General features: G+C 41.3%; 1 protein-coding gene across 3 annotated transcripts; it reads right to left on the bottom strand.

Annotated features, from left to right (window-relative positions):
* Positions 1-374: 374 nt before the first annotated feature.
* Positions 375-26,596, bottom strand: myo15b (myosin XVB). 3 transcript variants are annotated; one of them, XM_028967802.1, is made up of 52 exons: positions 26,470-26,596; positions 26,181-26,306; positions 25,392-25,469; positions 25,134-25,282; positions 24,639-24,684; positions 24,421-24,545; positions 24,169-24,283; positions 23,895-24,070; positions 23,508-23,598; positions 21,805-21,816; positions 20,318-20,389; positions 20,154-20,211; positions 19,908-20,032; positions 18,897-18,992; positions 18,430-18,665; positions 17,765-17,934; positions 16,851-16,923; positions 16,512-16,679; positions 16,309-16,388; positions 16,109-16,179; positions 15,925-16,012; positions 15,463-15,504; positions 15,097-15,201; positions 14,893-14,990; positions 14,549-14,785; positions 14,294-14,375; positions 14,105-14,209; positions 13,178-13,346; positions 12,813-12,903; positions 12,541-12,730; positions 11,537-11,652; positions 10,050-10,109; positions 9,379-9,454; positions 9,160-9,278; positions 8,866-8,984; positions 8,604-8,745; positions 7,223-7,334; positions 6,452-6,851; positions 6,254-6,317; positions 5,944-6,016; positions 5,789-5,865; positions 5,595-5,671; positions 5,313-5,443; positions 4,969-5,063; positions 4,503-4,580; positions 4,312-4,408; positions 3,977-4,119; positions 3,609-3,733; positions 2,057-2,190; positions 1,676-1,809; positions 1,207-1,344; positions 375-711 (listed from the first exon to the last, which is right to left on the bottom strand). In XM_028967802.1, exons 4-52 carry the CDS (start codon positions 25,280-25,282, stop codon positions 625-627), a joined length of 5,667 nt encoding a protein of 1,888 aa, XP_028823635.1. In that variant the 5' UTR covers positions 25,392-25,469; positions 26,181-26,306; positions 26,470-26,596; the 3' UTR covers positions 375-624. The 3 variants fall into 3 exon arrangements, with proteins under 3 accessions (XP_028823635.1, XP_028823638.1, XP_028823636.1); XM_028967805.1 differs by lacking the exons at positions 23,895-24,070; positions 24,169-24,283; positions 24,421-24,545; ... (3 more) ...; positions 26,181-26,306; positions 26,470-26,596 and having other exon boundaries at positions 21,805-21,878; positions 23,508-23,528; XM_028967803.1 differs by lacking the exons at positions 21,805-21,816; positions 23,508-23,598; positions 23,895-24,070; ... (5 more) ...; positions 26,181-26,306; positions 26,470-26,596 and adding an exon at positions 20,872-20,894.
* Between the last annotated feature and the right edge of the window lie 1,374 nt (positions 26,597-27,970).

Below are 27,970 nucleotides of genomic sequence, written 5' to 3'. Positions count from 1 at the left end.
TAGACTTTCACACAAAAAAATCAGTAATCAACACTGGAAATTGTCACTCATTACATTTAATACAACATTAAGACAATGTTTTATATAATGCATAATTGATCATAGTATACTGCTTGCTGTCACTGTACTGTTCATCACACTTTTTAACAAAATCCAATATTATTGTTTTTAATTTATTCATAAAAAATATTTTTTTTATCGACAGTATCCTCAATACACATTTCACACATTTTGAATCCTATATCTTGTTCACATAACAATTTTGCAGCTTCAGTAACCGTTAAATATGCAGATTTCAAACACATCTGATCTGTAATAATTAATAATTTTCAAAAAACTACAACTTTTACAAGGACATTTACTTAAATGTGCATGGCAACAAACTAGCCTGCTCTGTCACATAAAGAGACAATTAGCAGCTACTGTAGCATCTGTTCACGGCTGACAAATCCATCATGGTCTGAGCAGATTATCAGGAGTCTGTTGACAGCGTGGGACCTGTGCATTTCCTTAATTCATTGCAGAAAATTGTCTCAAACATCGCACACACAGCATACACATTGCACTGTTAAACTGTGTATGTCAGTGTCATCATCCATCTGCAGAAGTGCCTCCGTTGGCTGTTCATGGGTGTCTGGACACTGAGCTGTTTACTGGCGGACGCACGTGCTCCTCCATAATTACGGCAATGATGTGGCACAGCTCCTTTGCCTGGGACACATCACACAAAGAAGCACACGTTTGTTTAGGAGCAAAATGCAAGACAGCAAGACTCACAAAGGAATAGGCATGACCTAAATGCAATAGCAATATTTGCATACTCATGCTCAGGTATGAGTATGCAAATAAAAAATTTAAAATTATCCTCAAATGGGAATATTACATTATGGCTTCCCTTTTCCATAATATTTAATTCTGGGTTAGGGTTTAAACCCATTGTCCTCATTCAGGGTCAGGTATGCTTTGCCCTCTAGTGGTCAGAGTATTGTTACACAACTATGATTTTATTGTGTTTTACTGTAAACTGTAAAGTCTCATTGTCCTTATATAAGGACATACTGTTTTGAGAAAACTACAAAATACAGTTTATGAAGTCCCACTAATCCCAAACAGCTGAGGAAAATAAAAAATACACTCCACACAAAAGCTTGGGTAACAGGAGGTTAAATGTATATTCCCCATTGTGTGGAGAACCACTCTTCATACCTGCTTAAGGTGAACAGAAACGTTTTTTGTTTGGGAGCCTCTTGTGTAGGTAATGTCCACTGTGGGCGTCTTGTCCTTTTTCTGCTGGGACGAGCGGAGAGACTGAATGTCTATCAGGGGGATCGTCATCACTGGCTCCTGAACAGATCATTCAGGCAATATGATCAAGGGGAAAGACAAACATCTGAAGCAATCTCATGGTGAATGACATTTTCAACCCTTCTTTTATCAACTTATTAGTTTGAGCCAATTTCTTTTTACCCCAATTGAACAAATATCCTATTCATTACACCACCTGCCTCACATTCTCACAACTGGTCCCAAAGCAGCTTTGATGTCAGAGAAGGAGGCTAGGGGGCCCTATTTTAGTATTTGCATGATGTACAAGGTTACACAGGGTGATGGTTTTGTATGTAAAAAAAAGTCATCTAACAAACACTAACCATGGTCATGAACCACAGAGCATTACCTGAGTTTTGGGATGATGGAATGTGATGCACTCCACCCTCACAGCAACCATACAGGGAGAGGGACAGCTGCTATGAATGACCTTCTGGGCCAGGAAGATACTGGAGCCGAAAAGAGGCAGGGAACTCAGGTATTCTGTTGAATAAATGGAAATACAATGTATATACTGTAAATCATTCTGACAGCGCCTGTATGATAACAGAATCTGCCAAATGAAAAATGTACTGAATACATGCATGAAGTTAGACAAACTAAACGATGGGTCACAAAACACAATCTACTGACGGCACAGTCGATATTGCAACACTGTATTAAATGATATCTTTCGCGATACAATACGAATAAAATTGGACAGCAGATGTGCAGCGAAAGCGCCACTCACTTAGGAAGCGGGCCTTGGCATCAACGGCGGTCAGGGAGCCCAAGGACGACAGTTGGCTGTGGCAAGCAGAGAGCAGCTGTTGATGGTGGGCACTGCCCCCATCCATGCTGGGCAGGTACTCTTTCAGCTCAGACCTACACATATCCACACCACAGCCCTTAACCCTTTACAGGATTATATATTTGGAAAATGAAAAAGAGTCAACCTAGAGTGTTACTGGAGGATATTACAATTCTTTTTTCACCCTATGACCCGGAAAGGGGTGGTAGTGGATAAGACACTCTCCTATGTACCAGAAGAAAACAAGCTCAACCCTTAACCCTGAGTGTCATCATGATTACATGGCCACCGATCGTTTTTCTATTCCCCGTTTGCAGGAAGTTAGGGCACCCTCATTTTCGGAGGTGGCCCTGCTGCTTTGGGGAGCGGCAGGAGAATGTCTGAGTGACTGGAGTGGCATCTGATAACCAGCTCAAGTAAAACACGACGTTGAAGTAGCTCCTTAATCGACCTTAAATGCTGCTCAGTAGGCTTTAGTACTCGTATTGTGCCTGTAGGGGGTTTAGTTCAGCAAGGCTTGTAACCAGGAAATCTGTTTCAGAAATAAAGAACGTTCTAAATCTGTATATGGTGACGATCTCTGTGCCCACTCAACACCCTGAACTATTAGAAATGGTATCAAGTGTTACCTGTCTGGCCCAGCACTGTTTTCACTGAAAATTTCACATGGGAACTCTGCATTGGATTGATGAAGGGCATTCTTTTCCGAAAAAAAAAAATACAGTTTATAAGCTCTGGGCTACTGAAAACTCACTTGTTAATGGTCCAAAACATTTTTCATGCGCATATAGATTTATGAGGAATATGGACATTTCAATGTAAAAATAAACATTATTGCAGTCTGCAGTATTTAAGGTGGAACAGACAATTCGAATAAGGAGCTGTGAATAATGAGCTAACTTCAGCATCTTTGTGTACTCTAAATTATATATCACACCCATGTATGTGGGACGTGTGCCCCGTGTAACTGCTTACTGCCGCTGCTGCTGGGCTGCACACCTGTCTAAAGGGGAGGGGGCGTGCTGCTTCCAAATAAAACACATTTCATCCATAATATTGTCAATCCAAGCTCATTATGTCACAATTAACTTTTCCTGGGTTCTGCGAAATCACAGAAATTAAAATACAAACCGAATATGTGCACTATAAGCGTATATTAATTTACATCGGGGTGATCCTCTGGTTGGACGATGGGCTTTGATATTGGAGTGCAAAATTAACACTGATGGAAGATATATCTATAGATAAACATATATGTTTATTTGGTTAAATTAAATTTTTTAATTTAATTTACAACAGTTAAATAGGGTGTAAAAGAGGGGGTGTTCGCCCAGGGCACCAAATGGGCTCTGACCACCCCTGAGTGTAAATGTTATACGTTTTTTGGTTACTACATAACCTCCCATGCGTTACTTAGTGACTCTTTTGACCTGAAGTTCATGTGCATTCTGCATCTACACTGGGCCATATAGAGGAGGAAGGAGTGTCTCACATTGACAGCTTATGGGTGTGGCCCTGAGCGAGGTGCTGAAGCGCAGCCAGCTCTGCCATCTCCTGGACAACGCTGGAAGTCTTTCCTGGCAGGATGAGCTTCCCATCCAGGTAGTCAGCCAGAACCTGAGTCAGAGAGACGGGGGCGTCTCTATCAAACATTTATTTTAGATAGCCTGGTTTCACAAATTCAACAATGTCTGCATTTGCTCAAATACAGATAAATCCTGCATGGTGGTGTTCATGAAAAAAAAATTATAAGGTAAATAAATACATGAAAAGAATTTGACCAAATATCAGTGGTGAGCAGATATCACACGTTTTTTTCTAGAACTCAATATTGACTTTTGACTGCTGTGACTGCAGCACCTGATGAAAGTGGACCTCGATGTACAGTTTGTTGTCGAAGTGCAGCGGATAATTCCACACCACTCTTTGGACGGTGAGGACGATGGAGCCGTCGTCCAGCAGGAAGTCAAATATGTACTCGTAAGGATGGATGGGTCGTACAACTGCAGTTGAAACACATACACAAAGTCATTATATTTGATTGCATTAAAAAAATCTCAATTTCATACATATGTGTAGAAAGTGCACTTTAAGGTGTTTTTTTTTTTTTAGTGAAATGTGAGACAATAGTCTGTTCCAATAAGCCAGCATGCTCCTGCACAATAATCTGTAATACACTTAATACACTTCTTTACTTTGGGCTCTTGTGGCTTTGATGGAAAACTCCTTGGTTTCAGCAGGGTCGACAATTCCCATCTCTGCACACAGGTCTGTCACCAGCTCTACGGCGAGCTGAACACACATTGAGAAGAATCCTGTTATTCTGAACTACGTGGGGGAAAAAAAAACACACGTCGGACATCTGCTGTCTGCCATGCACACTCACACTGAAGCTGCGAATCTTGCAGGAAAACTCCTCCCCTCCTGGCAACACGATGGGCAGAAGCCTGGAACCCTTCCCAGCCTGCATAAAAACAACTGCACACTTGAATTCTACAATTTGAAAGAAGATCTTCAAGATAGCTGGCATAAATGTGGCTGATTTACAGTAAGTTCAGAAAGGGTTTCCACGTGATACCAAAAGTTTATCTACAGTTTCTCAATTTGTGATAAAATATGACAACACATGTGTTCTGCACTCTTGTGTGACATCATGATCCTTCAGGACATTTGCAATAAATGCAGGGACAATGGTTGCCTGCATGGTGGTTGTCAATTACTGTGTTCAGTACAGGTCACATCCAAAGAATTTATGGCCATTAAATCATACTTAAAATTACTCAAAATGATTTTACCCTCAAAATGAGCTAATTCCATCCAAAGTTCACGGAAGAGCATCGCATCAAACCCACCAGTATGGCTTCCATCTCTGCATGAGAGGGGATGTGTCTGCGGCCGCCGAAGGTGAGGGAACACCTCAGGTTCTTCTCACAGATGTATGACACCTCTGCACACACACATTCTGGGTTACTGTCAAACTTCCAGCTTGGAAAACAGATTCATGTTGCTATGCTATGAAGCATTTTAATGTCCATGTTCTAGTATGAAGATGCTTTACGACAAGTTGAAGGCATTATTTGGTGAATAACAAATGACAAAATCGGACACATCTTTATTTTTAATCATAACTTTTGAGCTATTTTTGCTTTAAACTTTAATTAATCTCTAAAAAGAGCTTTTTTAGAGAGTATTGGACCTTGGAATGCATGCTGAGGGTCCTGAATGCAGTCCTGCAGATAGTGGATGACGTAGGGTCTGAGGGTGTTGGAGCACGAGAAGAATCCGGTCAACAGAGCCAGCAGACGCCAGCCGAGCATGCAGCCCTTTCTGGGCAGTCGAGCAAAAGAAAAAACAGAACAGTCATATGTTTGACGCCTCTGTCCAATTCCAAATAACATTCCATCTTTGTAAAACCAGCCGAGTGATAGTTGTCCACTGGGCATTACAGTGGCATGGAGTCTGGAACAAAAGCACTTACTGCTGTGGGTTTTGGGTTATTTGTTTGATGACCTGAACGTAGATCTCATCTCTCAGGAATTCCTTTTCCTTTCCGAGCTGCAACGCAGACGCGCCGAGAAGTTAGCAGCAAAACCCACAATATCATATACAAAAACATTCATTGCGAAATAACATATTATCAACATATTATCGCTCATAGGTAACCGGTCTCACCTGCAGAATAAAACTGGCGCAGTCTCCTTCTGACTGGTGCTTCTTTAAGGGTTGATCACCCATAAACTGCATTATATCTTCAAAGAAAAAATGCATTTAATACATGTTTTTAGTCATTTTTGCCAATGTGTGTGTGTCTGTGTCAGTGGACTCACTCATGAAGCACGATACAGACAGCTCATTCAGCTCACTGTCGCTGTACAGGATAAGGGACTCACGGATGGGTTGCTGAGGACCAAAAAGAATCAGACTGCAGCTCAGGTGAATAATCAAATATGGTTTATTATGTCGAACACTTGACAAAAGTGGATAAAACTTTGGCTTGCCTCTGGATAGTCATTGATATAAAATAAATTTGGTTCCACTGAAATCCAGTGAATTAACCTAGTGTTCTTGAACTATAACTGACCAATTACAATGAAAAAACACACACACAGCATATACGCATAATGCTGTGCAAAGTACCGTGGTGTGCTGCACCATCTCGGCAAACCTTCGGCTGTCTCCAGATGTCACTCTGCCATTCAAACTGCGATAAATAGCATGGAGAGAAAGAAAAAAGAAGGAATATTAATACTTTAACACTACACGCAATGTTTAATATAATTATCTGGACATTTATTTATTATTCATGAATTGGAGAAACAGCACTGTGGTTCTTACCTTGCACCTCCATCTCTAAAGTACTTCCTGGCAAAGTCGATCATCAGGTACTGCTGGACGTCTGAGTCAGACCCATGAACGGACCCCTGTTTTGATGCTGCTTTTGCTGGGGCCTCAAATTTTCCAAATTGTAGCATCTGAACATTGTTCATCCCCGCTGGGCTTCCATTGGGCACAGCGGGTGGTGGAACTTGCCTCTGGACAGGTGGGATCCCACTGAGAACTGGGGACCTCTGGACCGGAGCATGGATCAGAAGAGGTGGGGGTCTGAGGGACCTCATGCTCTTCCTGCTATTGTCACGGTTAATATGAGTGAAGTGGTAGTCGGGCGGTGCTGAAGGCTGGGTGGCGTCAGATGGGAATAAACCAGACCTGCCACCAACGGAGCCAAAAAGCCAGCCTGAAAGAGACAGCAGGTCATTCAGTCAATGAGGAACCTAAAATGCACCCAAATGCATTAAACATACACATAAACATCATGAACCAACGTTGCTTTTTTACATTTCAGACTGGGTTATTATAGCTCAAAGATGTTCAGTTTCATGTCAATGTCATTTGAAATTTAGTTTGCAGTTTTACCAAAAATTCTGTCCAAGATGCTGTACATTCACTTACTTAAATAGCTTAAGTGTCTAAATCAAGGACAATGACAAGAAAATATTCCATCAATAAAGTGCATGCTAAAAGATTCCAAAGAGGGTGTAACTCCAATTTTTTAAACCTTTATCTAGTTATCTATTATATCTGAGAGGAAAAAACTCAGACTCTGACCTTCTTTGATCCCATCCATGTTGAGCAGCTTGATGACATCTCCCTTACGGAAACTCAGCAGGCTCTTGTCGTCTGTGGCGTAGCTCTTCAGCGCCACCACGTATTCGGAGCCCTAAGGGGTGGTGAGAGGGGTTGTGACTGGAGTTTTTTTGGGTTTAAATTTGAATGGAAATGTGGGGCGTGGCGCACTGTAGCTCAAGCAGCACTATGAATCACGTCACAGATAAGCATGCATAGAGTCGTTATTGAGCGTATGAACACATATGCTTGTGCTTTTGCAGCAATGGCCATTATGGTTGCAGCCTGTGCAGCGTATTGTATGGGTTTGTTACCTTCTGCACCGTGGATACTGTTAAAAGAAAATAACAACTGAACAAGTTCAAAACAATCAATGAGCAGTTGCAATTAAAAAGAATTTATAAGTAACCGCCCTTTTTTTAAGACTTTATTAATCCCGAAAGAAATTGCTTCTCTGCTTTTAACCCATCACCCTTAGTGAGCAGTGGGCAGCCATGACAGGTGCCCGGGGAGCAGTGTGTGTGGACGGTGCTTTGCTCAGTGGCATCTCAGTGGCACCTTGGCGTATCGGGATTCGAACCAGCAACATTCTGATTATGGGGCCACTTCCTTTAGGCCACCACTGCTCCAATGAGTCCACATGTGGGGTCAGAATTCATTTTTGCGTGCAGGAGCACAAATGTATGGATAAGATATTTGTGTGTTTGTATAAATACTGAATGTACACACACACACACACACATACACATACATACATAAATATATATATATATATATATGCACACACACACACACACAAATACACACAGTAATATATAGATAAGATATTTGTTTGTTGGAATAAATACTGAATGCAGGCTTATATATTTTTTTTTTGAGCACCACTTTACTTATACATTAGAACATATGAGCAAACACAGTTGAGACAAGAGTGAGAACACAAAATTACTTTTATTTTCTATCCTTGCAATTGGCTTGCACGTATCTTAAGAGTAAATGTAAGCCTTTTAAAGCAAGTGTGAATAAAATTTTTTAAATATTTAATATATACATACATTAAGACTGAGCACACAGATACGATTTGGCTACACAAGCAGCATGGGTCAGGAAGTGTTAAATTTAAGCACACAAACACATTGATTTGCCACTACATTTACGGTCCAGGTGTCAGATCTCATTACTTTGCTTGAATGACATAAGTTGATGACATAAGATATCACTAAATATGAGAAATATATAAGAATAAAGCCCAGTACCATTTCTGTGCTGTTTCGTGGGCTGCGCATTAAAACTTTTGACTATTATAATTGACTTATGTGTGTGTTTTTTTCTTCAATATCCTGCACGTCATGTGCAGCAGTACCTGGACAAGCTCCCGAAGGAAGAGCTGGACCATCGCCGTGATCTGGGGGGCGTGAGAGGAGCGTAACTCCAGGGTCTCGTTCTTGAGGGTGAAGACCACCGAGCCCGCCCCTTTCTGCTCCACTGACAGTACCTCAGCAAAACTTCACACAAACAGAATATCAGCAGCTATTTCTATTACTATGCATGCGCATTTATGTTCAGACATCCTATGTAAGTTTAAATACTAAACGCAACACACACACAGAAATTAGGACTCCCACCTGTAGCTGCAGAGCTGTTTGAGGTGTTTGGGGTTGATGCCAGAGGCCTGTGCAATGCGTAGCAGTTTGATGCCTCGATGGGACACGCCCAGAACCTGTGTGTCCCCTAGACTGCCACTCTGAACACACACACACAAACACAAAACACGAAGAACGCGTATATAAGACTTCTGCACAGGAGATACAGGATGCTTGGGAAGGTACTGCAGACACGGGATGACTACAAATCAAAAGAAGCTTTTACTTACAGAAAAAAAAAATCTACATTTTGTATTCAGGGAGGGAGTGTATCACCTTAACCGGAAAAAGGCGCATAAAGTAGTTCTCCCAGTTGTCTCTAGCAGCCATGACTACCCTCTTCTTCATGCTGTTGTCCTGTATGGAGCTGATGCTGGTGCCCACATGGAAGCTGGCTGCAAAATTCAGTGCAGAAAACAAACAAGTCATCTGACGGCTGGCCTGTGAGGTGCCGGGTTATGAGGTTAAAGGGTCATTTTGATATAGTTCCCTCACCGAGCAAGTCCTTCATCTTGCGCCGTTCCTCGCGTGTGATCCTTACACAGGCATCAGAAAATGTGTCCCTCATGATCTTAGATCAGGGTTATGGACAGTTAGCATTTGTTTTAATCAATTTTCCATTTCCATTTTTATTTATGGCATTTGGCAGACACCTTTATCCAGAGCGACTTGCAACATTTCTGTTTCACTAGGACTCAGACTCTGTTGTAGTTTTTCGCTAGTGCCAACTAGTTACCCTGAATTTCCGAATCTCATGTACAGCTGTATGTGTCAGCTAAGGGACTCATGAAAAACCAGCATGAACCTCACACTGAGCTCGGACAGGTTGCACTCTGATCTGTGGAGCCATTGATGTCTTCTCCTTTAAGCAAGTTTGTAACACTTACTTCTATTTTTGCTGGACTTGTTTTTGTGCATTTAATAAAGCAAATACTACTATAGATGTGAATATCATTACAGACAAATTTTCATGCGCCTCTGCTTACAAATAGCATTGAAACCATAAAATCATAAATTCTCAGAAATCCTTTGTGTACAATTCTTATTCTAATGGCTGATCTTAACCACACAATCTCATGGTCAGTTATTAACTTAGTTATTAACCATGCAATAAGTCGTCTGATGACAATAACAAACATGGCACCAGTTAGCAGTCAGTTACGTACCTGCTCACACAAAAGGTTCAGAATGTATGGGTGGTTGAACTTCTCTCTGGGATAGAAGACCTGAGCAGACAACATGAAGACACATTTCAACAACAAATGCTTGCACAAATAATTGCTAATCAACTTTATTTAATCTAATCTTTACTGCTCTGACTCTCAACGGAGGCGAACGCGTCGCTCTCGCTCTTGCTCTCCCTACCTTATCTTCCCTGCTCGCTTCTCCTGTCCTGTCTACTGTCTTTGAGGGGCTCATGGAAGCTCAGCTGGTCTCTCAATGCTAGTGACACAATCTTCTCGAGGAGTAATCCAGGAGCGGGAGATCCTGAGTGTCCTGCTGGGACGTTTGCTGCCAGGTACATGAGTTGGAGGATCGTGTGCCTGTCTGCTCTTTCCCTGGAGGACATTGAAGACATCTACATATTCGGAACCGTGATCACAGGACTTTTGCTGATTGGATTAGGCATCGCCCTGGTGTATCGGAAGTTGAAGGCAATGGCGACAGCCGTCAAAAACCCCACCAGGCTTTCCGTACTGATTGATGGTATGGCCAGAGCCGTGAGCGCACAGATTGATCGCAAATTGGATACCATCACTGGGCTTATTGATCGGAAACTGGACAACATCGTAGAGAAGCTAGCGGCTTTGCACAGAAATTTGGACGGAGCAGACTAGAGACTATTGAACAGCTGCGAACGTTTAAGAAAAAAACAGAAAAAAACCCAAACAACTCTTCCCATCTGCATTCGGCTCCCCTAATCAGCACGTGCTGTGGAATCCACATCTCCCGTCAGGGCCGGAGCAGCTTGACTCTCTCACTGACTCTCTTCCTTCTCCAACCCAAGGACACTTAATCACACACATTTACACACACGCACCGATATGCACTCAGCCCCCACCCCACGTCTCGTACCCCCCGGTGTGAACTGGTGGGTCTGGGTGCGCACCAGGACTGATCCTTGTTTACATGGGATTACATCCACCGCCCTCTTTCCCCTCCCCGTGTGGCTATTGACTTTTACTTTAAATGTTGTGTAGCGTCCATGTGCTGATGCTGTTGAGCTCCCCATTGGAGTATATATTTTTCTTCATGAACTGTCAACCCCCCCACGTACTGTTTTGTGTGTATGTATGGTCAGGTCAATGGCCAAGTTAAGTAGTACTTGTACTTTTGACATGGTTTGTTGCAACAGCAGTAAAGAGTTTCATCAATCAATCAATCAATCAATCAATCAATCAATCAATCAATCAATCTGCTTACAGAAGTTCTATCTGTAATCTTTTAATTGAAAACATCAATTCGAAGATAGACAAATAAATGAAAAATATACAATGCTTATACGGTACACTATAATGTTGACTATATAACACAGTAAAAAGTAATTAAATAAAAATTTCAACAAAAAATCAATAAAAAATAAATTGGCATGCAGAAGGTATATTATCATATCCTATAATATTGCCATTACCCTGGTAAATGTTTTGCTCACCTCCTTCCTCAAGTAGATCTTGGCCGACATGTTGGTGTAGGTGAAATAGACGCTGGCAGAGAAGCGGTGCAGGTCAGAGCGAGTGTTGTTTTCGTTCTGCAACCTGCGGGGCTGATCTGAGGGCAGAGGTCAGCTAGGATTCACTACCCACTTTCCAACTGGCTTTTTAGTGGCAGATGATTCATTTTGTTCACATTCACATTATTTTTATCCAACACCAGAGGGTCTTCAGGTTTTTCAGAAATAACAAACTACCCTTTCTGTTCCTATGTTATTATTTCTGTCAGCCAAAATATGAACTTTAATGATATTCTTGTCAATATGTCAAATGGGCAAGTGTAGCACAAACAGTGTTGCCAGATATTTGATTTCAGCTTCAGATCATCCAATCATCACACAAAACACACAGACAAACCTGCTTTACATAAGCATTGTTTTCCTCAGTATCTGTTCTGAACAAGAAATTGTTTGTTAAACATCACACACTGGTCAGTTGTGGCCTAGCGACTAAGGAGGTGGACTCGTAACCAAAGGGATTCAAATCCTGAACCGCCAAGGTGCCACTGAGGTCCCCTTGATCAAGGCATCATCCCCACATACTGCTTTCATGGGCGCCTTTCATGGCTGCCCACTGCTCATTAAGGGTGATGGGTTAAATACAGAGGACACATTTCATTGTGTCACAGAGGGCTGTGCAATGTATCACAATGACAAACACAATCTCTTTCACTTCAAATTCAGAATCATCCAATCTGGCAACACTGACTGCAAGGTCTGTCTTCTCCTGACCTTATTTATTTTTTGCTCGTAATACCACTTGTTCACAGCATTATAAGCTAAATAAAAGTACTAAAATTGTACTTTTATTTAGGAATTACTCAGTGTTTCACTTTTTTTTAATGGCACATGTTTCCTGCCACAGACCAAAGATCCAGACCAAACTGGCTACAAGACTTAAAAAATCCAGCTCCAAATGGTCAGTCTTAAAAATCCAGTTGACTCACAGAAAGTTGGTGCTGATACAGGGGGTGGGTCGGGAATGCTGGCAGGTTGGGGTGGAGGGGCCAAGGAGTGCTGGGAGCCAAACAAGTCGGCCAGTGAGCGCTGTTTCTGCTTCATGTTGTTGGAGATGGACCGAGGCCCTGAGGATTTGGGGGGTGGTGGTGGATTGGCTGGCGGAGACTCCCACTGTTTCTATGGCAACACCAACAAATGCATTTATGATACCCATTAAAAATCTAATTAATACACATTTATCTCATATGCATATACTTACTTTTTGGGGTGGAGCTGGTACCTTGACTCGGAGAATGGCAAGTGCCTCCTCTTTGGGGTCATTCTTTTTAACAAAGGACTTAGCAGGAACTCTGATATGCAAGATAAACCATGATATGTTATGGGTAGCAGCAGCATAGTTGGTAACACAATCATCTATGAACCAGATTTCAATCCCCACTTACTACCATTGTGTTCCTGGGCAAGACACTGTTTTAAGATTGGTTGTCCATGGCTTTGTGTGTGTTTACTGACATTGCATATCGAACCTAGTTTGTTTTGATCCAACTAATACTGATACCTTGTTTTATTGTCACAGTGTGAAATGGTAAGTGCTTTCACTTACTGGTGCTTTCATGAACCCACCTGATTGGTTCAAAGGCCTGTGGTTCAGGTAGAGTTCGGCTCTGGTATTGCTTGATGATCTCGCGGATGTTGCTGCTGGGCTCCCGCTTTGGGGAGGCTGGACGAGGCTCTTTTGGAGGATCTGGGGTTGGTTTCACTGGTTTTACTGGTTCCACTGGTTTAGCTGGTTCTATAAGAGAAGAGGGCTCCAGAACTGTGTTTCTTTTGGAACAAGCTTGCAAAACAAAGTTGACCAAAATGTTGCAGTTCATACATTCACCAGTCATCTTAATGAAACCACTAGAACACATTATTAGAAACATCTACCATACAGGACAACTGTGTCCAATTACAGCCTGAAGCCTATAGGGTACAAGTTTTTATTTCTGTGTCAAGTTCTTATTTCTGTGCATGAAAAAACAAATCAGCTTACAATTTTCATGGTTTTTGTCCACAGAAAGATGAACCCCTTCACATTTCCACGAAATGCATTTAAATCAACAACAAAAAGTGCGTTATGTGAACAACATCTTCTAAAAAAAAATGGTCGAAAGGTGGTTTTGTTTATGCAATGCATGAAAAACTCCCAATGCACACTTTGGTCATTGCTAGAAATGTATTGAGTGCACAAAATCACTTTCTGTCCTTGACAAAATGCTTTCTGCTAATAAAATGACTTTTTGCCATTGGCCACATGCATTCTGTTGACAAAATGACTCTCTGTGTTGACAAAATGTCTTTCACAGACAAAGTAACTTTTGTGGCCGGATACTACTCCATATCCATACTCTGCAATCAAGTCGGTTATTAATGAACATGGGTATGAATGTGGGTATCATTCTCAACAAAGCAGTAAAACATGGATGCGGAATGTTGGGAGGGTATCAGTTTAGAAGATTAAGAAGAGGGACTAGAAAAGAGAAAAGAGAAAATAAAGCTGCAGATCACCTTCTTTTCTCTCAGGTGACGGAGTTCTAGGTTTGGGCGATGTTGGTGGGATGAAGCTCACTGGTTTCGCATAACGTGGAGTGCTTGGCTGCTTTGGCTGACACACTGACAAAACACAAGGACGCAACAGACATGAAAGCTTTTAAAACCACTCAAGAGTGCACAAGCGTCCGAGGGATCTCCGCTCACCAATCTTCTGGAAGAAGTCTCTCTTCTCTCTGAAGGAGTCAGGTTCATGGTCTGGGCTGGAAACATTCTCACTCTTGTGTGGCTGTCATGCATAAAGACACACACAGTTCACACAATTTAATGAATGTTCTAAGTACAGGTCTGTGTGACCCCCTGAAACATTTGCTGGATATTAAGTATAAATGGCATTTGTATTTTGGCCACTCGTCTTTCCAATTTGCCCAACTGTCAAACCAATCAATCCATAGCAGCTACCTCCGGAAGGCTGTGTGGTGCTGGAGGTTCGGGTTGAGGTTTAGGCTGAGGTTTAGGTTGAGGCAGTGTCTGAGGCGCGATGTTGGGAGGAGTGCTGGATTTGGGTCGGCTGACAGGCACTGAGCGCTCAGGGCTCTGCTGTCTTTCTGATCGTCTCCGTTGCTGCAGCTGCTGCTGCTGCTGTTGCTGCGTCTGCTGCTGTGACAGAGTCATCGCCTGCAGCGTCATCTGCTGGGCCTGAACACATGCGGCAAAATTTGTAGAGCATTTGTAGATATCAGTGTCAGCCAGGGTTCGAACAAAAGGATCCAAATGGGAGGGCAAGAGTCCGATAGATTCCTCACCATCAGCAATGCTTGCTGATTGATCAGTGCTTGCTGTGTTGCTGCCATCTGCTGGGGGTCAGAGGTCATCTGAGGCATAGCAGTGGGCATCATCATGGCTACCAATCAGGAAAAGATCATTGGCAGATCAGGAGATTGTAAAACAGGTACATATTGATATTTGAAATCAAACTCTTGAACCTGAACCTAGTAAAAGCAACTTACATGGCATGGTTGGCATCATAGGCATAGGGGCGGCAGCTTGCATCATGTTTGGCATCATGTTTGGACTGGCAGCATAGGATGGCATAGCTGGAGTCATGGGCATTCCTGAGAAACACAAAGAGAGTGGCAACAGTGACCTGCATATATGAATTCTAATAAAAAACAAACTCTTAATGGTTCCTCATAGAACATCAGCAATATTCTATTTAGTAAGAACATAGATTATATAGATTATTATAGATTATAATTATAACATTGTATTCTAATCTCATTCACAATGAATCTACAGAGATATAGTTTGAGTGTAAATTAAATTATATCAATGAATTAATACAAATATTTACATACATATTTAATCCCACTCACCCATTGAATACCCTGGCATTGACATGGGAACATTTGGAACACCTGAATAACAGCGACACACAGATAAGATCTGATGCAAGTTTAAATAAGACAAAATAAATATTATTTTCTACTATCTCTGCCACCTAAATAGCCAATTCATTATTTATACTTTGTTTATATAATTTTATTCCTCACTACTTTGATGATACCTTTGAAATGAAATTAAAATACATTTAAATATGCACTTTTATACACATTTATTGATGAACTTCTTCAAAGTAAGATTTTTTCTTATTTGTAAAACACTTTGAACTAGAACTGTACATTAAATGTGCTATAATGGGTTCTCATCCCTCTAAATACACTTTTGCAGAAGTCTAGAATCCCAAAATTTGTATTCTTAAAGCAATTGAGATTTGTTGGCTTTATTTTGCCACTACAGTTGCAAGCCACGTTGTTTTGGATGGATTTGTTGTTTACCTGCTCCAGGGAACATTCCGGGCTGCATGGGGCCGATGCCCCCTGCACCTCTCATTCTGCGGTTCAGCGCGGCCATTCTCTCCACATCCTGCAACAGGCGACATATCACTGTAACGCTTCGAGTTCACTGATGTACTAAAAGGCGGTGACTATAACACTGCTGGCAGCTGACGTGAATACTGACCGACACACCGTTGTCCAGGACGGGGTCAAACAGATCATCTACAAATGCATCTATGTGCTGATTCCTGGAGCCTTTTAGAAGATAACAGCATGTTAAATCTATAGCTTCCACAAAATCACCCACGAATAGGCAAAAATGTGCCTATTTGTTATAAATTCCATCCATAATACGATATTGTGTAAATGCTATCTCCCAGGTACCTTGTCGCCTCGTGGGCAGACCCGGTGCTTGCATGGCAGGAGCAGGAGGAATCTCATCATCCAGGTCTGTTGTGATCATTCTGAGAAACGGCAGAAAAACAAACAAACAGATGTTCAAAAAGACATTTATATTAGCTCAGCTTGCGTTTGGTTGTGATTTGAAGCCACCACAGCTGGATCGTGTTGGATGTTTTGGACCCTACCCATCATCCTTGAAAAGGTAGTTAGGATGAGGAGGGTTTTGGCTCAAGAGATAGTCTGCCTCCACCCCAGCGAGCAGGTCCATCACGTAGTCACAGCCGGTGAGGTCCGTCCAGCCGTCTCCAGACAAGAGGGACACAGACCAGCCCCTGGCAATCTCTGGCACACCCCTGATAACAACAGTCATGGATGTTTCTTTAAAACTCTCAAAAATGAGGTTCGGCAAACAAGGCACAGTTACACTATGGGGAGAAAATGGACGAAATAGCCTGCATTAACACCTTTTTCAGAACCAGAACCTGAATTTGGGTTCCTTAATGGGAACATCCAATGAAGTCTACCTGAACTGGAGTAGCCAGGTGGCCAGCTGCTCTCCTGTGGTCCACGACTCTACTTCAGCTGTCAACGTTTCTTCTATAGGAAGAGGGTGGGAAAGGTTAAGGTCCATTCCTAATCCACCACAACATCAATCAATCCTACATTCGTTCATTTCTTTCTACCTTAATATAAGATCATAACTCCTGTCCTGTCCATATTTTTATCTTCACTGGGCATATAAATTGCACCCCTCACCATTTGTATTTTCTTCTTGTGGAGTCAGAACTTCAACTTATTTACTGGCTATGCGTATACAGTACAGGCCAAAAGTTTGGACACACCTCCTCATTCAATGTGTTTTCTTTATTTTCATGACCATTTACATTGGTAGATTCTCATTGAAGGCATCAAAACTATGAATGAACACATGTGGAGTTATGTACTTAACAAAAAGTGGAGACCTGGCCTCCACAGTCACCGGACCAGAACCCAATCGAGATGGTTTGGGGTGAGCTGGACCGCAGAGTGAAGGCAAAGGGACCAACAAGTGCTGAACACCTCTGGGAACTCCTTCAAGACTGTTGGAAAACCATTTCAGGTGACGACCTCTTGAAGCTCATCGAGAGAATGCCAAGAGTGTGCAAAGCAGTAATCAGAGCAAAGAAACTAGAATATAAAACATGTTTTCAGTTATTTCACCTTTTTTTGTTAAGTACGTAACTTCACATGTGTTCATTCATAGTTTTGATGCCTTCAGTGAGAATCTACCAACGTAAATGGTCATGAAAATAAAGAAAACACACTGAATGAGAAGGTGTGTCCAAACTTTTGGCCTGTACTGTATATATTGATGTGATGGTAAGTATATATTTAATATACACTATAGTCTATTTAATTTACAGTGCTAAGGTCCAATTGTTGCATCCTTGCATGTTACCATTGAAGGTGTTGACGTCCACCACCATCTTGCCTCTGCGCTGGTTGGCGGTCCATTCCAGCTGGGTGGGAGGGTGCTGTCGACAGGCGGGGGAGGGCTGCTGGAGGGCGGTGAGGAGCTTGTGCTGACAGAGCGAGCGGTACTCACCCGGGCCCTGGTCCGACACATACCTGGACAGGGAGGCAGCGCTTCATTCATCATACACTGCAACTTAAATCAGCTGTTACCCCTGGGCTTTGTGCATGAGTGTGTGTGTTATATCACTATTTTGGTTCTGCTCTGCGGTAGTATCTAAATATTTCCTTGCCGTTAATTAACTTCCCCACTTTATTCTAAGATTGATTAATGTTTTACTTGTGTGGAAGGTCAATTAACAGACCATGTGACTAAAAGTGTGTGTGTGTGTTCTTCAATCATTTATTATTAAAGGTCACATGTTAAGTTAATAAAGGGCAATTTCACAAACAATAAAGTTCTCATTTAGAGACTTCCATTATTGGTTCTCAAACCTTTCCATCTTTAGTGAGATTTGTGACATCAAAGACAATTTTTTTCTATTAATTTTTTCAGTGTTTTTATTGAGACAAAACTGTGCAGCATTCAATTAAAATTAGTCTTGATATTTGGCAATAAGTCATTCTGAGACCATGAGGACCTGACCCTACTTCAGCAGTGGTTTCTCCAGCGCTGGGGACGGGGTGAATAGGCTGAGGCAACTGGCCAAGAGCAGCCAGGCCCTGAGCGCTGCGTCCTCCCCTGTCCGGCCCCACGTGAGGAAGACCAACTGGGAGAGGATCTCATCTCTCAGGAGGACCCGCGTCTGACCCTTCTCCATGATGTAGTTCCCCAGAAGTTGCTCCTGCCAGCCCACAGGCTTTGGGTCACCAGCAAACCGCAAAATCTGATGATTAAGTTGAACCAAGAGGTTTTCTGAATATTTTACGATGGACAAAATACTTTTTCAAACTGGCTGAACATGGCAATATACTCTGTTTTTATCAACAGTTTAAAATAGGAGGAGCCTGATGAATCACATCAGTAAAGATTTCTTTGAATTTGCATGTGTTTACTCGACAGTTTACTTCAAGACCGTCCAAGCAAAAAGGATGAGGGAATCAGGTAAGACACAGACCAGCTTGTAAATGTCCAGAGCTGCACGTGCATCTTCAGAGTCCAGTGGGGTGAGAGGCCTCTGCAGAGAACGTGACTGGTCCTGCCCCCAACCATCCTAAACATGCATCAGAGACAAAAAAGTACATTCATCTCTAGTAGACCTTTAGAAGTTCGAGCTCTGAAAACTAACTGGATCTCATGTTAATCCAATTGATGACGGCACGCAGCATGAACAAATGTTGCCGCCTGCGGCCTGTTTTCTTTTTTGTTTTACTATCTATCGTCTTGTCATACTTAATATGCAAAGATGGGTAAATGAATGGTATTGTGTTATACAGTACAGGCCAAAAAATTGGACACACCTTCTCATTCACTGTGTTTTCTTTATTTTCATGATCATTTACGTTGGTAGATTCTCACTGAAGGCATCAAAACTATGAATGAATGACCTGACCTCCACAGTGACCGGACTTGAACCCAATCGAGATGGTTTGGGGTGAGCTGGACTGCAGAGTGAAGGCAAAGGGGCCAACAAGTGCTAAATACCTCTGGGAACTCCTTCAAGACTGTTGGAAAACCATTTCATATGACGACCTCTTGAAGCTCATCGAGAGAATGCCAAGAGTGTGCAAAGCAGTAATCAGAGCAAATTGCGGCTATTTTGAAGAAACTAGAATATAAAATATGTGTTCATTCATAGTTTTGATGCCATCAGTGAGAATCTACCAACGTAAATGGTCATGAAAATAAAGAAAACACGTTGAATGAGAAGGTGTGTCCAAACTTTTGGCCTGTACTGTATGTCTGAAATTGGTCATGATGTCTGAATGATGTGTAACAATGGACTTTGAAAAATAACCTAATAATAGAGCACCAATTGAAACTGCAGTAATGATTACAGGTGTTTTTGTTAAAAAAGTTATGAAGTGAAAGTGAAAGGTTGGCATATAAAAAGTCAAATAAAGATACTGGAAACTTGACTTAAGCATTTGTTCTTATCCTTCTCTCAGTCATTCTTTAGGTTTCATACCTTTAACGTGGTGTTGGCGTATTGTGAAAAGGGGAAACTGTTGATATCAGCAGGGAGTGCGAGTCTGTGCTCTGCCTTGACCTGCGGCGGCGCCACCTCTGTCACCCTTGTACCCTGCGTCCGGCCTGACAGAAGCCGGGAGAAACACAAATGTCTAATTTCGATTTGACTTCAGTATTTTCCCAAGTGCAACATGTCCACACGGCTCGTCTCGAGGACGTGTGTTTCTTGGAGGCTCCCACTCACCGACCGAGCTGCGCAGCCGGGCAGACAGCTCCGCCGGGATCTCCAGCAGGCCCACATCCTGACGGCGAGAATTATGCACGTTAGAAAACGAGATTCTTATTAACGGGGTCTGTGTGAAATCTTGTGCCTGAACCGAGGTCATGTGAGAACAGAACACCGCTTACCATCCCGCCTGTAGATTCCTGCTGTGTTTTGTGCTTAATGCTCTTTGACCTGGATTTCTCACGTTGTTCGTGCTGGAACACACACACAAATCCATATTTCAATATTTTAATATAAATATAAAATAATTTAAGAAATTACTTCCTCAACCAACCAAGTTCTGACTGTATAAATGTAGTTTTTTTGACTGATACTTCAGTTTATGCCACAATCAAAACAAAAACAAAAAAACAAACAAAAAATTACTTTTCATATATTTTGAATAGTTATTTTGACAAATTTTAGATCACATTTTACATTAAATATATTCTCCTTGCTATAAATTGCGGTAAATCAAACAAGGAAATTCAAAGGATAATAAACCTTATACTGCATTCAAGATTAACAATAAGGCAGCTATGACTGGAATATTGTCATTGAAATTCTCTTTAAAAGCATCCAGACAAAATAGAACAGAAGAATGTAGTGAACAATGCTCATAAATTTGGACCCAACCCATAATACCACAAAAGACTCAAAAATAAAGTGCTGGGAAAGCCTGGGAAAATTCTCCTACCTGATCGGCTACCTCTCCAGGAACGTATGGTAAACAGTCCTATTCTTAGTCCTGGCACGGAATTTATACCTGAGGAACACCTGGCATCACATGGCCCCGCCCTGCACTGTGTGGTCACGTGACCAGAGAATCCACAAACCAATCCCAGATCTTGTCATCTGACTTGACCACTGCAATATGTGACATTTTCCCCCCTGCTATTTGATGGGTGTGCTGTTAATGTGAGCATGAGGTGACATATAATGATAATGTGTGTGTGACAAATGACCCTAGCAAGATGCTGCTGAATCAAAATTGTTATTAACAAAAAGTATCAATCAAAATCCAAAAAGTATTGCCACCAAAAAATTTTTTTTTTACTATAATTTGCTTTGATTGCATTATTTATTGCATGATTCAGTCCATTTGCTTGTCAGTGATGACAGCCTGGGGCAAAGTACACGCTCCATAAAACTGTACTGGGAAAAGGAGAGCTCAAACCAGAAACGTATCTAAACTGGCCACTTGCATGCAATAAGTTGCAGCAGTAAATACAGCTTCATCAAACGTTTCTTTTTTATCGTAAACCTGATCCTACTGAATAATACAAGTGTTTACTAAAACAAAAATTGAGCCTTATGAAATTAATGATGACAAAGCATAACGTTATCTACAGCCACTCTTAGAATTCTATTTAATTTAATCAAACAAATGTTTTAAATTGTTTTAAATTGGGACTTTAATCCATATTATTCACACAATTCAGCCGAGCACTTCATCTGCCAATCCACAAATTAATTTCACAGCGAACAGAATGAAAATGATGGCTAAAATCATCATTCAGCCTTTCAGACGTCATATTTGCAGTTGAATATTCAGATAAAGAACAGAGTATTATTACACGGTACCTATGGTATATGAAAGCAGTGAGGCCTGGAGTACTCGGGGACTTACCTGCTGTAGACGCTGTGACAGTCCAGCATGAATCCATATGTGTTGCAAAGAAAAGAGAGATGATGATGTTGAGCCTGATTCAAGGTGTGAGGTTAAAGTCCAAGACAGTGACACAGAGAGAGAGAGAGAGAGAGCGAGAGAGAGAGGGGTGGGGGCGAGGGAGTGTGAAAGAACAGGTAATAACGAAAGGTGAGGCTCACACACACACACACACACACACACACACACCTGAAGGCCAACTGACTCATTTGTACACTGGCCACTTACCTACAGATTTCATTTGCATTAAATGTTTTGTAAAATTATATGTGTAAAGCTATGTGGCAAAGGGGATAAACAGTGCATTAACCTTTACACTTGAAATGAAAATAATTTAACATATGTTCATATGTCTTAGATTTTTGTACTCTTATATAATATATACTAATAATGTATGATACACAGTCTGGGACTGGGACAGTCCCCAAGCGCAGGGTTAAAGTGTCTTGTTCAGGGAAACATTGGGGTTTGAACATGTGGGGTTTGAACTGTTAGGTTCATTTAAATAGTTATGTAGTCTCGATTATGTTTCCCACTATGATCACTAGATATTTGTTACAGTTAATTTCAAGTATATATAAGATAATATATTTTAACATACTGTAGTTTCTATATGGTAATACATAGGGTAAACATAATACTGTATACAATTTTTATTTCTTCAGTCAAATTATTGTTAAGCATACAAGGTGGAGGAAAAAGGAAATCACACTGTATTGCTCAGAGAATTATTTGATAGGGTGGTGGCCCAGTGGATGACGCTCCTGCCTATGAACCAGAGGATAACAAAGTCACAGGTTCAAACCCGAAAACTACCATTGTGTCCTGAGCAAGACACTTTAACCTGAGTGTCTCCAGGGGGACTGTAAGTCACTCTGGATAAGAGTCATAAATGTAAATGTAAAATGGTATAGATTGAAATAGTCGGTCTACGTTAGATGTTGCCACATATATATAAGTAGTTTTGTATGTGTGCATTCAGTAATTCTGAATTGAATGTTTAAGTCTTTTAGTATGTTCTGTTGTACAAAAATACAGTAAAACTGCAATAAACTGATTCATTGGTTCTATTTTTAAAGAGGCGTGTACCTGTTGTAAATCTGAGTGAGCAGATACTATATGTTAGTGATGTAGTTTTACTCGTCGACAGCAACGCTGTAAGAATGCATTGAGTAACAAGTGGTGGATTGTAAAAAGAATATTTTCCACCTTTATCTTTAGTCTGGCTATAAAACCACAGTGGTTGCCAGGCGATAGGCTGAATACAAAACCCTGAGGGGTAAAAGCTGTTCTGAATGAACTCCATGTTGGCATGGGGTGGGAAAGGAGCTGTTTGTTTTTGTGGTTCTGTGTGTACGATTGAAAAAAAAAAAGAACAAATGTCCTGGCTACATACCATCACATACAATGGTGTGTGAAGAATGAGGCCGCAACACACACATTACACCAGGAAGTTCATTTTGGTAAAAATGTTATATATATAATGTTATATATATTATATATATATATATATATAAAAATGCTATCTATCTGTCAAAATTAAAGGGTTAATTGCTGGAACTAATATATGAAAAAACAAATTTCATAGATTCAAATGTTAGTTGTGATTAATTGTAATGTAAGCATGTGTGAATTCATTGTGTGTTCAGTTGTCGGACTCGTACCCTCCACTGTCGTCTCTTGATGGTGTCCCTGGTGATCATCATGACGGCCCAGAACTGAGTGAAGGACTGCTTCAGTCTTTTGAAGTACTTCCTGTCACCACAAGAGGGAATACACAAACCAGGGAAGGAATGTATCCTTCCTATAATTGTTGAGACTCTGATTGGAATTAATATGAAATGCATTTAGTTTCATAAGAATTTGAATAATTATAGACATTATAGAAACAACAAACGTTTCAGACATGGGTTTCAGTGTTTTGTAAAGCTAAACATGTAAACATATGACGCCTAAATATCTCAAATTTATTGATTATTTAATGGGGATGTTAAATTCTCCCACGTGGTTCCTTACAGTCATGTGGAGTCTGCAAGTTAGCCGCATGTTACCTGGCCTGGTGCCCTCGGATGTGGGACTGGATGACGATGGCCTTCTGCTTGAAGAAGCGGAAGTTGCGTCTACAGATGAAGCCGCGGATGTTCCTCTGTATGGTGATGGCGGCCCACGTCTGTGTGCTGCTCCATTTGTCCTCCACCAGCTGGTACAAAAACTCCTTCATGAACACCTACATAAATGTTCAGGTTGGTCAGGTAATATCCGGTAACGCATGCACACACACATATGCACATTTGTGCAGTGAAGTATTCATGTGTCTGATGTTACCTTGGTGATTCCTAATTGGTACTGGCCCTCCTCTGCGCCGATGCTGCTTAAAAGGGCAACAACCTGCTCTTTATCTGGGATGTGGGCCGGCCTCTGCGCCATCAAGACTCCATACCTGACAGAGATGTTTATTTCTGTGACATTTGTACACTCATTTATTTAAAAAATTGCAGAAATCTGTCATTATTAGATTACATGACAGTGTAGATTTGCCTCGTTAATTGAGCTGAAAAGCGATTGATGTGCTCAGACCTCTCCATGAAGTACTTGAAGGTCATTCGTATCGGAAAGCCTTCCTTCCTGATGTGAATGGTCTCCAGTATCCCAGCATGCCGTAGCTGTGTTGACATGTAGTCTATGTCAAATAATCCTGGCAGCTGAGACACAGTAAATATAAATATTATATTAATTCATGATATTGAGAGAATTGTCAAAACCTTTAGACACTGGCCTAAATTAAATTGGCTCACCTTCAAATAGTTTGGTTTAAAACATCGAACAAATGTGGTTTTACACCTGTAAAAAAAATTCAAATTAAATGTGACATATATATTTTTTGATTTATAAGATGACATATTGACATCTGATAAATACTGTACATGTGGTTTAGAAGTCACATGTACTGTATTACAGATAATTAAAAAAAAAAATTTAATTAAAGTTTAATTTTTATTCCATTACAAATGGTTCTGTCTGTAGACAGAATCATTCTGTGTGTTTTTCTATATACTACAGAATTTTTTTGATTGTATTGCTCTTATTACGAGTTTTACAAAGCTTTCGGGCATTTAGACACACCGGCTTCTACAAAATATATATACGATAATATATAATTATTAACACAATTTTATGTTATTATTATTATTCACATATTATGTTATTATCACATATTATTTTATGTTATTATTAATGTCATAATTTTGCATGGAATAGGGATTTAGGTGCTTAGGTGAACTCTGCCTCACCTCTCTAACCGTGTGACAAGCTCGTTCAGAGACTGCTGGAAGTGCGAGGCCGCGGTCGACACCTGGTGCCTGAAGCCCTTACCGCGCCAGCCCAGCTCCTTCTGCTGCAGGCAGCGGTCCTGAACCTTCCGGAAGAGGCTGGACACCATCTCAACACCATGGAATAAAAGGTCAGATTTCACCAGACTTAAACCTGACTAGAACTCACACCATCAAGTAAATGTAAGTATTTATTGAAGGTGAAGACCAATGGGTTACCTGCTGTCGACTTCTAACAAACAGCTCCAGCACTTCTGGGCGAAACTGGTCATGGTTCTTATTCAGGAAATTATGGACCTATTCATTAAAAATAAGCCTTATTTACAAAATGAATTACATTCAGAGCTTGGACACATGGCATTTTTAACTCAATTTAAGACAGTAAGTAATAGCTATGTGATGAGCTATATTATAAGCTTTTGATGATGTGCCAGTTTTGACTGTTTTTCTCCTCGTGTTTGGAGGGGGGAGGAATTCTGAGTTCCCAAGATCACCATACTCAATGTGAAGCATGGGGGTGGAAACATTATGTTTAAGGGGACAGGAGACCGTATTAAGGAAAGGATGAACGGGGAGATGTATGGTGAGAAGTATTGAGGAGAACTTTTGCTGTTGACCAAATACTTATTCTCTGCACCATTATACAAATAAATTCTACAAATAAAATCATACAATGTGATTTCCTGGATTTTATTACGTTTTGTTTCTCACAGTTGAAGTGTACCTATGATGAAAATTACAGACCTAAGACGGACAACTTGCACAATCGGTGGTGTAAGGGAATGTCATTTTATGTTATCCTTTTTTTATACTATATTTCTTTAACTAGCATATAACCAGCTATTTAATGATTTCCGTAGATGAGTGTCACAAAAATCAAATCTGTCTCTCTTCAGACAATCTTGTACCCCTGTGCTGAAAGGTGAAATTGAGATAAAAAACCAGCATCTGAAAACATTAATAATGAAGTACTTTTAAAAGACCAGAAATGCACAGGTGCATACAGACCTGGTAGGTTACAGGCCCGGCATAGTGGTATATTGTGAAAACCGGCAGTGGAATTTTGGGTTTGGCGTAGTAAGGACTGTTGCCATGGTGATAATGACATTTCTGTAGAAAAGTGTGATCTGTAGCCTGAAGCATGGGAATAAAACTCAGGTCAAGTACGGATGAATGTCATAATTTTAATATTTTAGAGAAAGTCACTTTAATTTCTTGTTCAATTACAGATGGAAAACAATTCTTAATCTGATCATTAAAATGGGTAATGGGGAGTGTAATGGGGAGTGACGGCTACCTGGGGAAGGCTGGTCTGGTCATCCAGGATGCGGAGGATGCCGTGGGGACGACCTGTGATGAGCTCCAGGCAGGAGTGGAAGTCCTGCAGTGGAACCGGATACCACTGAATCTGCTCAGCGCTATACTCCTCCTGGGAGGAACAATCAACCACACGGGGGGACAACATTGCACAGGAAACAGTCTTAGGAAGGAAACAGGGATGAAGGTCTACAGGACAGGAAACAGGGTAACACGTACTGAATGGAATGTTGAGAATTGCCGAACAATGAATTTAAATTCTCCCGAATTAGTTTCCAACAATTGAAAGATTCTACTACTAAATCGTTTTAGAGTTTGGCTAGCTAAGAAATGTTCAGGTAAAGAAACTATTTACAGCTTGATATTTAACTAGTGGATAAGTTATCCAGCCAAAGGTCAAATGTCATATTTCTGGATATTTTTGGTCAAACACAGCAACTGTGAGTCAAGCACTTGCGTCCTTTTGTTCCCACACGTTCCTGACAGTGCATAAATAGCAAACTGTAAATAATTTAAGCCATAATTTTATTTTAGTTTCAGTCCACCAAAAAGCACTTCATAAAACTGTTGAACGCAACAGTTACCCAGCAACGGAACCGAATCCCCGTTCCCACTGAGGGGCGCTGGATACTGGGAGGATATTTGGTTCGGCTCAGACGGGAAGGGTTCCGCACTGACCTGCTCCTGGGAGACCACGGCCTTGTTGACAAAGTGCTGCAGCTGCTCGTTGGCGAAGTTAATGCACAACTGCTCGAAGCTGTTCACCCCCAGGTCCTGCAACACGGGAGCCCGTTTAATTCGCGAGCGCGGCGAGCCACTGCTTCAGGGCCTGGGAGCTTGGGTTTAAAATGAAACACTGTGCACTGTGCACTGCGCACGGTTTCTACAAAATAACGCAGGCTTGTACTGTATGAAGCATGTCCTGGTGAATAATGTGTGCATTATCGATGCAAGAAACAGTAGTAGATTAGTCCAGTACTTTATTACTGCGTTATTACACTGAACAGACAGTACCCTTGAATGCGATGCTTAAAAAAAAAAAAGAACAGACACGTCTGACTACACGGTGCAAATTCACCTCAAACCCATAGATGTCCACAATGCCCACACTGCTGTCTACCTCCGTGGGGATGAGCCATTCGTTAATGCGCTCCAGCAGCCAATCAAAGAGCACTGAGTAGAGAGCCTTGGCAATCGCATCTCTGTGGATCAAGAGGTCCAAACTGACATGAAGATGCTAAACACAGGCATGATTCTGCACACAGACAATAATACCTGGATTCAATGGCACTCTCTACAGACAGCGGGCTGTAGATTCTGTCATAGATGGTCTCCTGGCGAAACCAAAGAAAATGTAGGTGTAAAGCAACAAGGACGGGATAGCGCCCTTTTAATAGGTTTTCTGTTGACTGCGCCTTGATGCGTGTACTATATTTATTCCTGGGTGTTGCTCACTGTAACTCGGTGTGTGATGACCGTCT

This window comes from Denticeps clupeoides, chromosome 2 (assembly GCF_900700375.1).
Source record: "Denticeps clupeoides chromosome 2, fDenClu1.1, whole genome shotgun sequence".
Taxonomy (NCBI): domain Eukaryota; kingdom Metazoa; phylum Chordata; class Actinopteri; order Clupeiformes; family Denticipitidae; genus Denticeps; species Denticeps clupeoides.
This window is presented reverse-complemented; position numbering and strand designations above follow the sequence as displayed.

Excerpts from the sequence above, each read along its gene's own strand:
- myo15b (XM_028967802.1), bottom strand. The coding sequence starts at position 25,282 with ATGGTGTCCAGCCTCTTCCGGAAGGTTCAGGACCGCTGCCTGCAGCAG. Across the intron at positions 24,284-24,420 it reads TTCAAGTACTTCATGGAGAG|GTATGGAGTCTTGATGGCGC; the intron begins GTCTGAGCACAT and ends CATCTCTGTCAG. Across the intron at positions 7,335-8,603 it reads TCCTTCGGGAGCTTGTCCAG|GGCTCCGAATACGTGGTGGC; the intron begins GTACTGCTGCAC and ends ACCACCCCTTAG.